The 13,413-nt window shown below is 53.0% G+C and overlaps 1 protein-coding gene across 2 annotated transcripts in view; it reads right to left on the reverse strand.

Annotated features, from left to right (window-relative positions):
* The window catches only part of Atp2a1 (ATPase sarcoplasmic/endoplasmic reticulum Ca2+ transporting 1), a 17,856-nt gene extending 6,717 nt beyond the window's left edge, over positions 1–11,139 (reverse strand). For both annotated transcript variants that reach the window (XM_046454572.2, XM_046454573.2), the window contains exons 1-9: positions 10,890–11,139; positions 10,603–10,620; positions 10,150–10,232; positions 8,594–8,698; positions 7,755–7,893; positions 5,878–5,958; positions 5,010–5,095; positions 4,567–4,864; positions 3,979–4,145 (exon numbers count right to left, since the gene is read on the reverse strand). In XM_046454572.2, coding sequence (XP_046310528.1) covers positions 3,979–4,145; positions 4,567–4,864; positions 5,010–5,095; positions 5,878–5,958; positions 7,755–7,893; positions 8,594–8,698; positions 10,150–10,232; positions 10,603–10,620; positions 10,890–11,007 — 1,095 coding nt within the window. In that variant the 5' untranslated portion in view covers positions 11,008–11,139. The remainder of the gene's footprint in view (positions 1–3,978; positions 4,146–4,566; positions 4,865–5,009; positions 5,096–5,877; positions 5,959–7,754; positions 7,894–8,593; positions 8,699–10,149; positions 10,233–10,602; positions 10,621–10,889) is intronic.
* Positions 11,140–13,413: the final 2,274 nt, after the last annotated feature.

The following is a 13,413-nucleotide window of genomic DNA, read 5'->3' on the forward strand; positions in this document are numbered from 1 at the left end:
ACACATCCATGTCACCTCTTCCCCTCCTCGAAGGCAGGCATTCGCACTGAGGCCCACGCCCCGAGGTCCAACCCCCTGGACCCCACACTCCGAGCAGACTGAGCAAACTTCCTGGCATCTCCCTCCAGATCCTTCCCTGGTTCCTCCCTGTATCCCCCGCCCCGCCATGGCTTAGCAATCAATCATTCTCCACGTTCTGTCTCCATGGACTTCAAACAAAAGTTACTGCAGGCCACGTCGGGGCTAAAGAAGATCAGTTAATAAAACGGGGCAGTCCGGGAAGGTATGGGGTGGACTGCAGCGAATCCACCCGTGAGCACCTTGCCCACCTACAGTTCCAGTCCCTTTTGGCCAGATCTTCCAGTTTTGCAGGAAGAGCTAGAAATTCAGGTTACTTTTCTATGCAATCTCATCTCTTCAAATGTCAGCAATTAATTTGTTTTTATGAAAGAGGACAGGAGCCAAGGTACACAAGCCTGTGGCCTGGCTTTGAAGCCTGTGCATTAGAGGGATGAGGAGGAATGACTTCCAGAGGGCAGCAGCCCAGGGATCCCACAGCAAGCTCCAGGGGGGACTGGGTTTGTCACTCCTGAGAAGAAAAATGCTTTCCCAGGTTCCTGGGAAACTCTGGTTAGACAAAGTGGAATCCATCATTTCTACAGCTGGCCTCTCCAAAGCTTTCAGATGCTAAGAGGGCTCTTGTGGGTCTCCACAAGGGGTCAAGGGCACAGCCTTTCTTGCCCTGATCTGACCACATAGTCCTCACTCCTCAAAGCAGGTACCTTCCCCACCCCCACCCCATTCTGGGGATCAAACCCAGGGCTTCACACTTGCTAAGCATGCCCTCTGCTACTGAGCTAAACCCCAGCTCTATAGAGCAGCAATTTCTATGTCAAGAACAGACAATTCTGTAACCAATGTGATTCTGCAATCTGTACACGGGGTAAAAATGGGAGTTCATAACCCACTTGAATCAAAATGTGAAATATGATATATCAAGAACTATGTAATGTTTTGAACAACCAACAATAAAAAAAAAAAAAAAAAAAAGAACAGACAATTCCACAGAGCTCTGTTTAGGGCAGGGATTCTTTACCTAGGGTCCATAGTCAACCTCTCAGTCTGTGAACTTACTCAGAAAAAAAAAAATTACATCTTTTATTTTGTCTCTGACATATAGCAAGCATTTCCTTTCAGTTTGGGGTTGGTAGTCTACATTAGAATTAGTAAAACCTAGCTGGGTACGGGGCCACAAGCCTGTAATCCCAGCAGTTCACAAGGCTGAGGCAGGAGAATTATGAGTTCAAAGCCAGCCTCAGCAAAAGCGAGGCACTAAGCAACTCAGTGAGACCCTGTCTCTAAATAAAATACAAAATACAGCTGGGGATGTGGCTCAGTGGTTGACTGACCCTGAGTTCAATTCCTGGTATGCCCCCCACACACAAAAAAAGAATTAGTAAAACCTGTGACTTTGATCTGAATGTGGTCCCAGCTACTTGGGAGGCTGAGGTTGAACCCAGGAGTTCAAGACAAGCCACAGCATTACAGAGACCTATCTCAAAACACAAACCAAAAATCCCCCAAACTAAACTTTCAACTTTGTCATAAATATAATCACAGCTGGGCTGGGGTTATGGCTCAGTGGTAGAGCGCTCACCTCGCATGTGCAAGGCCCTGGGTTCGATCCTCAGCACCACATAAAAACAAATAAATAAAATAAAGTTACATATATATATATATATATATATATATAAAATGTCAGTCTGCTGGTCTTCAAGGAATAGTATTTTTTAAAAAATATATAATCACAGCTGCTTCCTGTCACTTTACCTTTGCTGCGGATCTCTCAAAAGAGCATCGTCACCACTTCAACATTGTTATAATTTTTAAACCTGCTGCCAGAGCTCACTATTTAAATGCATTAATAAATAAACACATGTTACCAAATTACATGTTTTTAAAATATTTTGAAGAGGCTGAGGAGGGAGGATTTCAAGTTCAAGGCCAGCCTGAGCAATTTAGTGAGAACCTGTTTCAAAATAGAAAGGGCTGGGAGTGTAACTCATGCTAAAGCATCCCTGGGCTCAATCTCCAGTACCCGCCCCCAAATATATATATATATATTTATATACCTATAGATAGATAACTGTATTTCAATCATTTCAATCATTAGTTACTTCTGTAATTCTATGTATTTGTTCTGTTTCTTTTCTTTCTTTTTTTATTTTTTGTACGGGCAATTGAACCCAGAGGTGCTTTACCACTGAGCCATATCCCTAGCCCTTTTTATTTTATATTTTGAAACAGGATCTTGCTAAATTGCTGAAATCCTTGCTATGTTGCTGAGGCTGTCCTCAAACTTATGATCCTCCTGCCTTGGCCTCCCATGTTGCTGGGATTACAGGCATGCCCCACCATACCTAGCTGGTTTTTTTTTTTTTTTCCTACTTCTAAAACAGAATTCTGTGGATTTTGTTTTACATATTCAAAATTTTACACTGAGGAGCTCAGGGGTGTAGAATGCTTGCCTACTAAGCATGAGGCCCTGGCTTCAATTCCCAGCATTATAAAAGAAAAGAGCTGGGTGCAGTGGCGCAGGCCTGTAATCCCAGTGGCTTATGAGGCTGAGACAGGAGGATCTTGAGTTCAAAGCCAGCCTAACCAATTGTGAGGTGCTAAGCAACTCAGTGAGACCCTGTCTCTAAATAAAATACAAAATAGGGCTGGGATGTGGCTCAGTGGTTGAGTGTCCCTGAGTTCAATACCTGGTAGCCCCCACAAAAAAGAAAAAAAAATATTATATATACAAACATACACATTATATTGAGAAGTCCAACTGCCAAGGATCTAATACACAGAAAAGATTAAGAATTCTCAGTTTAAGCCGGGTCACGATGGCGTATGCCTGTAATCCCAGCAGCTTGTGAGGCTGAAGCAGGGGGACTGAGAGTTCAAAGCCAACCTCAGCAATTTAGCAAGGTCCTAAGCAACTCAGCAAGACCTTATCTCTAATAAAATACAAAAAGGAGCTGGGGGCTGTGTTGTAGTTCAGTGGTAGAGGCTCACCTCTCATGCATGAGGCCCTGGGTTCAATCCTCAGCACGGTATAAAAATAAATAAATAAATAAATAAATAAATAAATAAATAAATAAATAAATAAAAATAAAGATATTATGTCCATCTACAGCTAAAAAATTTTCAAAAAATAAAACAAAAAGATGTTGGGGATGTAGCTCTGTGGTTAAGTGCTCCTCAGTTCAATCTCTAGTACAAAAAAAAAGTTTTCTTTTCACAAATGCTGCTCAGGAGCTGGGGATGTGGCTTGGGGGTGGAGTGCTTCTCCAGCACCCTGAGTTTGACCCTAGTAACCACAAAAAGGAAGGAAGGAAGGAAAAAAGAGAGGGAAGGAAATGCTGTCCAGGATGGGCGCGGCTGGGCCTGCTGGGGGCGGCCGTGACCCGAGCTCTCTGGAGGCAGGTAATACACAGGAAGGAGCTTGAGGGCTGCACAGACTTGGGTCTGGCCCTCAGATCTGCTGCCTGTCTTTTTGAGATGGGGTTTTGCTATGTCGCCCAGGCTGGCCTCAAACTCCTGGCCTCAGGGACTCTCCTGCCTCAGCCTCCTGAGCGGCAGGGACAACAGCATGCAGCTGTGCCACCCGTTACCTGTGCATCTTTCAGCCGGCCACTGACTCCCAGAGCCTCAGTTTCCTCCTCTGAAAAACTGCGTGACTGAGCCCTTCCCCTGAAGGGGCTGTCACAGAGGATGCGAGGACATGCAGCCGTGACTGGCAGGGGATGGTGGCCCTAGCGTACTGGCTGACTGGTCCCTTTCAGAGTGGCAGGATGGACCCCTCTGCTCTTTGAGCATATTCCAGGCCAGGCAGAGAAGCTGCCAGCGAAGAAGGGATCACCCCATGTTTGGAGGGCTCATTTCACCCCCAGAACAGGCTTCTCTTCTGCCCACACTGCTCCTGACCTTGCAGACAGACATCTGGTTGGTGGTGAGGGTGCCGGTCTTGTCGGAGCAGATGACAGAGGTGCAGCCCAGGGTCTCTACGGAGGGCAAGCTCCTCACGATGGCATTCTTCTTTGCCATCCGACGAGTACCCAAGGCCAGGCAGGTGGTGATGACTGCAGGAAGACCTGTCAGGGGAGAGACGGGTGCAGGGTCAGTGCAGGGCAGGAGGGAGACCTCAAGTGGTCAGCTAAGTACCTACTGACCCCAAGGCGATCAGCTTTGTATTTTTTTTTTTTTTTGTGTGGTACCAGGGACTGAACCCAGAAGCTCTTAACCACTGAACCACATCCCAGCCCTTTCCTTTTTTTATTTTGAGACAGGGTGTCGCTAAGTTGCTGAGGGCCTTGCTAAGTTGTTGAGGCTGGCCTTGAACTTTCCATCCTCCTGCATCAGTCACCTGAGTCGCTGGGATGACAGCATGCGCCACCACAACCAACAAGATACCAACTTTTAACCCCTGGAACTGTCACTGTTTACTTTATTGTGCAAAAGAGTCTTTGCCACTGATATTAGGAAATGGAAGGAGAGAGAAAGGCTGCCCCATACCTTCTGGGATTGCAGCCACAGCCAGGGCCACGGCAATCTTAAAGTAGTAGATGGCCCCACGGAACCAGGATCCCCCGTGGACAGGATCATTGAAATGGCCAATGTTGATGAGCCAGACAGCCACGCAGATGAGGGAGATGACTTTAGACAATTGCTCTCCAAATTCATCGAGCTTCTGCTGCAGTGGGGTCTTGTCTTGTTCCGTAGCCGCCATTTGGTCTCGGATCTTCCCAATCTCAGTGCTCACACCAGTCGTGGCCACGACGCCCAAGGCCTTGCCGGCAGCAATGTTGGTGCCCTGGGTAGGTGAAGAAGAAGCGACAGGTGATCTTCATGCCACCTCCGCCCAGTCAGAGGGCTTCAGCTCTTCTCAGGCCACCACGTTTCTCTCCCAAACCAGGCCCTCGGCTTGAGGGCATGATAGCTGGCCCTGGATCGCTCACCGAGAAAAGCATGTTCTTCTTGTCCTGGTTGACAGCTCGGGGGTCAGGGACGGGTTCTGTGTGCTTGATGACAGATACAGACTCGCCTGTAGAGAAGGGGCCAAGGGGACACTGAGATGACAGTATGTTCTTCTCCTTGCCTTCCTGTCCCTAAGTCCCTCCCTGCTCAGAAGGACAAGGTTGCCAGGACCAGGCAGCCTTCTTGGAGGGAGTCTGGCCTCTGGAACAAGCTGGGCAGGGCAAACGGAACTCCATGGCACTTAGAGGAAAAGGGCTTTCACCTGACTCTGATCGGTTAACCACCTGCTCCCTGAAATGCAGACAAGATGGGGTACACTTGAGACAAATCAAATGAGCTGGTAAATGTGGAGGGCGCTGTACCGTAGAGCAGGCTCCTGGGAGGAGGGGCTGTCCCCGGCTGGGATATGGCCTCCTCCTCCCTAATGGCAGGGGCTCAGGCATCTTTGCCTTCTTGGACCTAAAGTAATGTCCACAGTCCCCTCTCCCCCCAGTAAAGGGAGAAGCAGCCATGGTTTGAAGAGCATCTGAACCCTCCACCTTGTCGCAGAATCTTATGGCTTCTCACTTGGGCACTTTTGAGCTTCTAGAGGAGACAGGACAGTTCTTGGGTATGTGTGTCCCTATGCCTGTGTGGAAGGGGTGGGTTGAAGGCCATATGGGGAGTGGGCACGAACATCCAGCTCTCCCCCATGACCCCTGTGGAAGAGCGAAGGCCGAGCCATGCTGTCTTCGCTACGGCCAGCCAGGAGGAGGCCTGTGGCTGGCTGTTCTACTTTGTCCACCTGGAACCTCGTCCCTGTCCACCCAGCTTCTCCCTCAGTATGTCCTCCCACCCCGGCCAGCGGACCTGTCAGGATGGACTGGTCAACCCGGAGGGTGGTGGATTTGATGGTGAGGATGCGGATGTCTGCGGGGACTTTGTCCCCCACTGTGGAGAGATTAGAGAACAGTGAGATCAGTTGGGAATGGAGTTGTGTTCCTTCCTAAGAAAAACCCAGTCCATGTTTGACTCTTCACCTCACCCATCCTCAGGTCTGGGTATCCACCCCGGGCTTTCCTCAGGCCCTTGGCATATGCTCCTGCCACCTCAGCAAGCACACCCCTCCCACTGTATAGCACCATTCCTTCTGCCCCCCTTGTTGAATTCTTTTCTTCCCACTAGCTCCAGCCTGGGAAGGGAGGGCCTGGTGTATTTCCTGGCACATAGTATGTGTTCATTAAAACAACCAAGGGGAAAATCAGGGACAATCCAGCTAAAGCTGGACAGAGAGGGAGACAAGGGTGAGAAAGCTGAGGAGGGCAAGGCAAGAAGGTAACTCAGAGAACAGGCTGCGTTGGAGAGAAGTAGCACCAGGCAAAACAGGAAGCGGACAGTCAGGGAAGGCAGGAAGAAACAGGAAGAAGTCTAGAGTTGAGAATATCAAGGTCAAACTAGAGAAAAAGTGGAGTGTGAAGTAGGAGAGGAGTGCCCACGAGGGAGGTCAAAGGAGGATGTGGGAGGAAAGGAAGGCGCACCCGTGGTCACAGAGGAGATCACACATCAGAACCTGGCAGCCAGGCCTGAGCATCTGGGGGCATGTGGGAGCCAGGGGTGAGCAAGTTGAGGGGAGAGGAGGATAGTCTGCAGGAAACAAGGCTCAGGGCCATGGGAAAACCCACAGGAGAGCCAGAAGGCTGTGGTGGGCGAGGGAGGTGCCCAGGTAGGAGGCCCCCACACCAAAAGCACCTGGGAGGAGCTGAGAGGCAGATGCCCCACAGACTCAGAGACCTTTGGGGGAGGCTGAACAGTTCCCAGGGCCTCTGTCTAATTCTACCCTGGTCCCACAGATGGCCCAGGGGACAGGGTTCACTGTCTCTCCTTCCCTCAGTTTCTAAGGTCCCTTTTCCTGGGCCAGAGGAAGCAGACGGAGGAGGGAGGCGGTCAGTGATGGAGTCTGACACCCTGTCACCCAAGCCCCGGTGATATTTATAGATATCCATGGCGCTGACTCCAAACTGTCACCGGGGCAGGACAGCATCGGGGTCCTTGGCCTGCCTGCCCTCCTCCCTGTGTTTCCCGTGGTGGTGACATGGGTGTCTGGTGAAGGGAAGGAGGCCTAGAAAGATACCTTCCCCATGCCAGGGGCCTGGAGACGCGGGAAGGCCTGCGCAGGGCAAAGATAAAAACCGCTGAAGGGGGCAGAATCCCAGTAATCTTAGCCACCCGGCCCCCACCCCTCCCTGGGAAGGCATTAAGTGTCCCTTGCTGGGGGCGGGGCCCTCCTTGAGCTCCCCTCCTCCCAGGTCCCGTGCTCTGAGCTGGGACCAGAGTTTCCCTTACATGGTCGGGGGCTTGATCCTTGGCTCCCCTCCTCCCTTCTACCCTCGCTCCTTCCCCTTTGAGAGGCCTCAAGGGCACTGAGAGGTCAAGACTGAAAGCTGACCAAGCTTGGGGGTGGGTGGAAGGAGAGGGAAGCCAGGCCCCACGAGGGGGTGGAGACGGGGCCGTTGGCAGAGACTGGGTTCCACCTGTCGCTTGCAGTGCTGGGGGAGAGGAGGGGGAGCAGGGGGTCTGCCTGCAGACTCAGGGACAGGACTGGCTGTTCCTGCGGAGGCTCTGACTACTGTGGCTGCAATGTCCTGGGGTGACCTCTTAAGGAGTCTGGGAAGGAGAAGCCACCCCACCTTCTTCTTGGCCTCAGACCCAAGACCTCCCATCCTGGACCACTCATTCCCATCACTCACCGGCCACCTCCACAATGTCCCCGGGGACGATGTCCCGAGCCTTGATCCTTTGCACTGACTTGCGGTCAGCCCGGTAGACCTTCCCCATCTCGGGTTCATATTCCTTCAGCGCCTCAATGGCGTTCTCTGCATTTCGCTCCTGAGGGACACAGGTGGAGGAGGGCAGGGTCATCAGAGGGAAGAGGAGAGTAGGGAGGGAGGGGACTGGTTTAGGAGGATTGTAGGTCACAGGTGAGGGGTGCAGAGATGGAGGAGCAGGGACCCAGATTCTAGGGGACTTAAGACCATCATAGGCAGAGTTATGTAGTTCCATCTGGGCACAGCAAGTAGACAAAACCCCACAGGTGTGTGTGTGTGTGTGTGTGTGTGTTAAAAAAGCTGTCACCTATGGCTAAAAACAGGGAAGAGAGTTTTGAGCAGAGAGAGAGAAAAAAAAAAAAAAAAGAAAAACAGGAAGCAGGGACAAGGTCAGTAGAGGTGGTGAGATAAGAGGAGGAGGAAACCAAACTAGACCACTGAGCTCCTACTGTGCACCAGGCACTTTCACGCTCATCCTGTTCAATTCCACCACAATCCTGAGGGACAGGATTATTGGCCCTATCTTACAGATGAGGAAACTGAGACTCAGAGATATGAAGGAACTTGCTCAGGGTCATACAGTGAACAAGTGACAGTGGATCTCAATTCTTTCCAACACTCCATCCTATTTACAAACTAGGTGAGAGGACCACAGGAACAGGAAGACCCAGGGAAGCCAAGGAGGAGGAGGAGACTGGAGGAAGGATGGGCCTCATGATGGGTGTCAGGACTCAGAGGAAAGGGGAGGGGTCAATGCTAACCTGCCAAACCCCCACGATGGCATTGGCAATGAGGATCAAGAGGATGACAAAGGGTTCAACAAAGGCGGTGATGGTCTCTTCACCTTCCTCAAACCAGGCCAGCACCTGGGGAGCAGGACAAGGGAGAATAATAGATAATAAAAACCTCCCCCCAACCTGGGCAAAGAAAGGAAGTGGAAGGGTTCCAGGTACCACTGCAGAGGTCCCTGTGCAGGAGCTTAGGGGACACAAAGGGACTGCAAGCCCACGTCTGTGGGAAGTTCTACCCACTCAGAGCATCAGCAATGGCCACTGCGGTGATTCAACTTGAATAGGCCAGCACAGACATGCACAATTTCAGGATTAGCTGCGAGTGCTTTCAGGTTTCCCTCACTGAATTGTTGGCTTGGGAGCAAAGCTCAGGGGACACCCAGGCCAACTACCCCCACAGCCACATCCATCCCAGGGGAGCCAAAACCCATAGGAAAAACCCTGTGGTCCTCAGAGGCAGGCGCCCAGCCCACCCGCAGCCCTCCCCCACAGGCGAGGTAAGGAAGCTCCAATTTCACGAGGGAGCAGGAGGGGGGATAGTGTTACCCGCCTCCTGTACACACCCCGCCCCAGCTGTTGCCACTGCCAGGCAACAGCCACAGGCAAATGTCAAGGAGCAAATCTGAGAAGGGAGGCCCTGCCAGCTTGCGCTCAGGGGCGGTAGGGCCTCCATTAAGGAGACCAATGGACAGGGAGGCTTCTAAGCCTCCAGAGCCTTATCTTCCAGCAGGACTAAGAAGTCAAAGAAAGTCCGAAATACAGGGTGGCCTGCTGGGATGGTGTCTGCGGAGGAGCCACCTGCAGGGTCCGTGGACACTGGAGGAGAACCCTCAGGGCAGGAGAGGTGGCAGGGGTCTGAAGAGGGGTGGGGTAGCCCTGCGGCTGTGAGGGGCCTGGGGCGGGGGAGAAGGGGTAGGGGTGTCAGCCTGGGTGGGTGAGGAGGAGTCCCAGGTTCCAGCCCTGTGGGGGTTGGGGTGGGGGTGACTCGTAGAGACAGATGAGGAGTTGGGGCGTTGGGGGCGCATCGGGAACCACCCTCGCACCAGCAGCGCTTTCCCGCTTCTCTGAGCCGAGTCTTTCCCTTGACCAATCAGCGTTAGAGAACGGGGAGGGCGGGGCAGGGGCGTTGGGGTGCTCTGTGATTGGTGGAGCGGAGTGGCCCGGGGCATGTCGGGAGTGGTCATTGCCCAGGAGCCTCAGCGCGCGGGCGTCTGAGCCCCGAGTGCAGCGCTAGCGGGGTAACCCGAGCCCTCGAAGCCCTTGAAGCTCCGAGGGTGGCTTAACTTCAGTGTTTTGGCTGAGAAACAGGCTTACAGCTTAAAATAAAACCTGCCTGCGGGGTGCGGGGGAGGACGGAGGGCGCGAATCAGCACTCAGCCCCCCTCAACTCTGGTTCTGGAAAATAAGGATGCTCAGGGCTTGGACTAGAGGATCCGCGACCGGGAGCCTTGCTAACCTCCGCCGCGAGCAGACTCCTGATCCCCCATCACACCCCAGCCAGCCCCCAGATGCGCTCCTACACTTACAAAGGAGATGCAGGCGGCCAGCAGAAGGATCCGCACCAGGAGGTCTTCAAACTGCTCTATCACCAACTCCCACAGGGACTTCCCTGGGAGGGGGGAAGGGAGAGGCAAGGGGAAGGGTCCCCCGGGTTAAGATCCAAAGGATGGAACTCTGGGACTTTGCATATAGGCTGAGGTCCAGGGAGTGTAGTGTCCTGAATCCCTAGGATGATGGGCAGGCGGCTTGTATGAGAGAATGGCAGAGGGAGCTGCCCGGAGTCCAAAAGGCAGGCTCCTCAAAATAGTGGGCAGTTATTCAAGGGTGGGACGCCTCAAGGAGAAAGTGCCTGGAGACTTCTGCCTTGGGTACTGCAATGTCTGGGAAGGGGATCTTTGCCTTTTGGAAAGGAGTGTGGGGTCGGTATGGCAGGGAGAAGGGTGGGTCATTTATGAGGGCTCAGGGCTTCCAGTACTTACCTTCCTCTGCAGGGAGCTCTATGCAGGGAAAAAGGAGAAAAGGACATGTTCATTTGGGGTTCAGCTTCATGGCCCCCACGCCCAAGAGTTTGTGGCTAAGGCCACCAACAGGGCACCTGAGGTTCACAAGGTCATCCCGTAAAACCTCCCCAAACTCCACATCTCAGACCCAGTTTGCTCAGTATCTCCCTGCTGCAACCATCAGACCATATCCCTAGGATACTCTGGAGGAGCAGCTCCAGGTATGCATGTGGGTGCTACCAATCTGTTCTCCAAGGGACACTTACCATTGGGGCCGTATTTCTCCAGATGCCGCTTAACTTGGTCCGGGGTAAGGCCCGTGGTCTCGCTCACCCCAAAATAGGCCAAACATTCCTCTGTGCTCTTGGCATGCGCAGCCTCCATTGTGCTCCCTTCTTGGGGGCCAGGGGGCGGTGTGTTCCTTTTTGGGGGCTCTCAGGCTTGGGGGCCTTCCTCAGTGTTTCTACCTGCCTATAGTCTGGGTTTCTTCCTTTTTCTCGCCTGCCCCCCCCCAGGTTTTCCTTCCCTCCACGAAGCTCTGACCCCCGTCCCACTTGCGGCAGCCGGCCACCCCCCCAGCCCCCAGCTGGTCCTTATGAGAGAGTGGGGGGGGCCAGGCTCCCCCCTCCCCCAGGTCAGGGATTGGCTGGCTGAGACTCCAGCAGGAGGGGTCAGAAGAGAGAGATATTTCTGCTGACAGAGGGGAACAGTGGGGCTGCAGCCTGAGATGTCACTCATGAGGGAAGCAAAGGTGGCCTGGCCCTGGGGGGGGCAAGGATAGACTTCATTATCTTCTGCTACTGACCCCACCCCCAATGGCCTCAACTTCCCCTGATGACTGAATTTCCAGTCCCAGACTCATCCCCCCAGTTCTTCCCTTTCGTCCTCTTCCACTCTGGGGCCTGGCTCTTTGTTTCAGTCACACCCTCTTTCCATCTCAGTCTTATCTACCCTGAACCTGTTTCCAGTGCCTGCCTACTGTCTCACCTAGTGTGTTGTGGGAGTAGCAGCAAAGATACTCCAAGCCTTCAGGGGACCAAAGCAGGGAAGAACATCTTTTGGGGACCAGAGGAAGTAGTTCTAGAGGGACAAGGGGAAGTAGGGAGGGGAGAGGGTCAAGGGGACAGGGCTGAAGATGGTAACCCTACCCTAGGGAGGGGTTGCTGCAGCCATCAACAAGGGATTTAGTGTCCAGGGCCCGGTGAGCAAAGCCAGCACTGCCTGTCTCTCCCCTAAACCGCCTCCCCCCATCGCTCAAGCTCAGCCTCTGGGAACACAGCCTTCAGTGCCCCCCCATCCCTGACAGGGAATCCTGACAGGAAAATGGGACACTCAGGCAGCCAGGTAACCCAAGAGGCTACAGAATGTGCTGATGGCAGAGGGGAGGGATAACTGTTTCAGGATGGGGGCGGGGGTCACCCCAAGTCATGGAATGAGTGTCGCTTCATTTCCCACTGTGCTCGCTCTGACCCAGGGGGGTTATATGGTAGACCCCAAAGCCTGTCGTCATCACTGTACTCTGGCACTGATGCCTCAACACCCTTGAGAGGGAATGAGGATCAGACCTCATTCAGACCTGGGCCTGCCCCACTGACAGGCACCCGGGAAGCTGGATAGAGCAGAGGCTCCGGTCCAAAGGAATGGGGAGGGGGCGGACTTGGGGAACAGGTCTGGGAGACAGGAGGAAAGGACAGAGCTGGGAAAGATGGGAAGTGTGAGAAGCAGTGGGGAAAAGGGACAGCGGGAGCTGGCTAGTGGCCGCCAGGTGGGCGGGGACCCCAGGGTTGGGTGCAAAGCCACAAGTTGTTGCTGAGCGGCTGGCCTTGGTGTCAGCTTCCTGAGAAGAGCAGCTGCTCTGAGCCGCCCTTCCCCACCCTGCGTCTTTTGGTTTCCACCAAGGCAGCTGCTGGAGAAGCAGACAGGGTACCAGGGCGCATGTGGGCAGGGGAGGGAAGCCAGCAGAGGTTCCATGAGAGCAGTGTGAAAGGTGAGTGACAGCAAGCAGCCCAGTGACCCTGGGCTCAAGTCCTTCTGTCTGGGCCTCAGTTTCCTGCTGTGAACAAGGAATGTACAGATGACTGAAAAGTTTTTATTATTATTAATTAATTAATTCGGTACTGGGGATTTAATCCAGGGGTGCTTTACCATTGATCACATCTCCAGTCCATTTTTGTTTTTTATTTTGAGATAGGATCTCATTAAATTGCTGAGGCTGGCCTCGAACTTGCAATCCTGCCTCAGCCTCCCGAATCACTGGGACTGAGATTGCAGGCTGTGCTACCACACCTGACTTTTTTTTTTTTTTTTTTTAGTACTGGGGATTGAACCCAGATGCTTCACGACTGAGCTACATCTCCAGTCCATTTTATTTTATTTTGAGACAGTCTTGCTAAATTGCTGAGGCTGGCCTTGAACTTGTGGCCTTCCTATCTCAGCCTCCAGGGTCGCTGGGATTATAATCTGAAAGGGTTCCTGAGGCTGCTTCTCCCCCTGGGCTCCAACTTGCAGACAGGACCAGGAGGCAGTGGGGCAGGGCACAGGGAAGCCCCTGCACTGGGGAGGGTATGGCCAGAAGAGGTGGATGCAACCGAGGGATTTGGCCTCCTAGAGTTAGGACTTGTGCTTGGAGTTGGGGAAGGATAGCCTCCAGGGTGAGTTGAGGACAAGGTGTTCCCTCCCCCTTTTCACAGTTCCCACAAACCCCTCCCTTGGAGTCCTGCTGTGACCTGGGAGGTGGATGCCTCAGACAATGGGGTGTGTATGTATTGGGGCTCACACCAACAGGCACCT

The sequence above is a fragment of the Marmota monax genome, unplaced genomic scaffold (genome assembly GCF_021218885.2).
Source record: "Marmota monax isolate L192 unplaced genomic scaffold, Marmota_monax_Labrador192_F-V1.1 WCK01_AAM20220418_F8-fsc00086, whole genome shotgun sequence".
Taxonomy (NCBI): Eukaryota; Metazoa; Chordata; class Mammalia; order Rodentia; family Sciuridae; genus Marmota; species Marmota monax.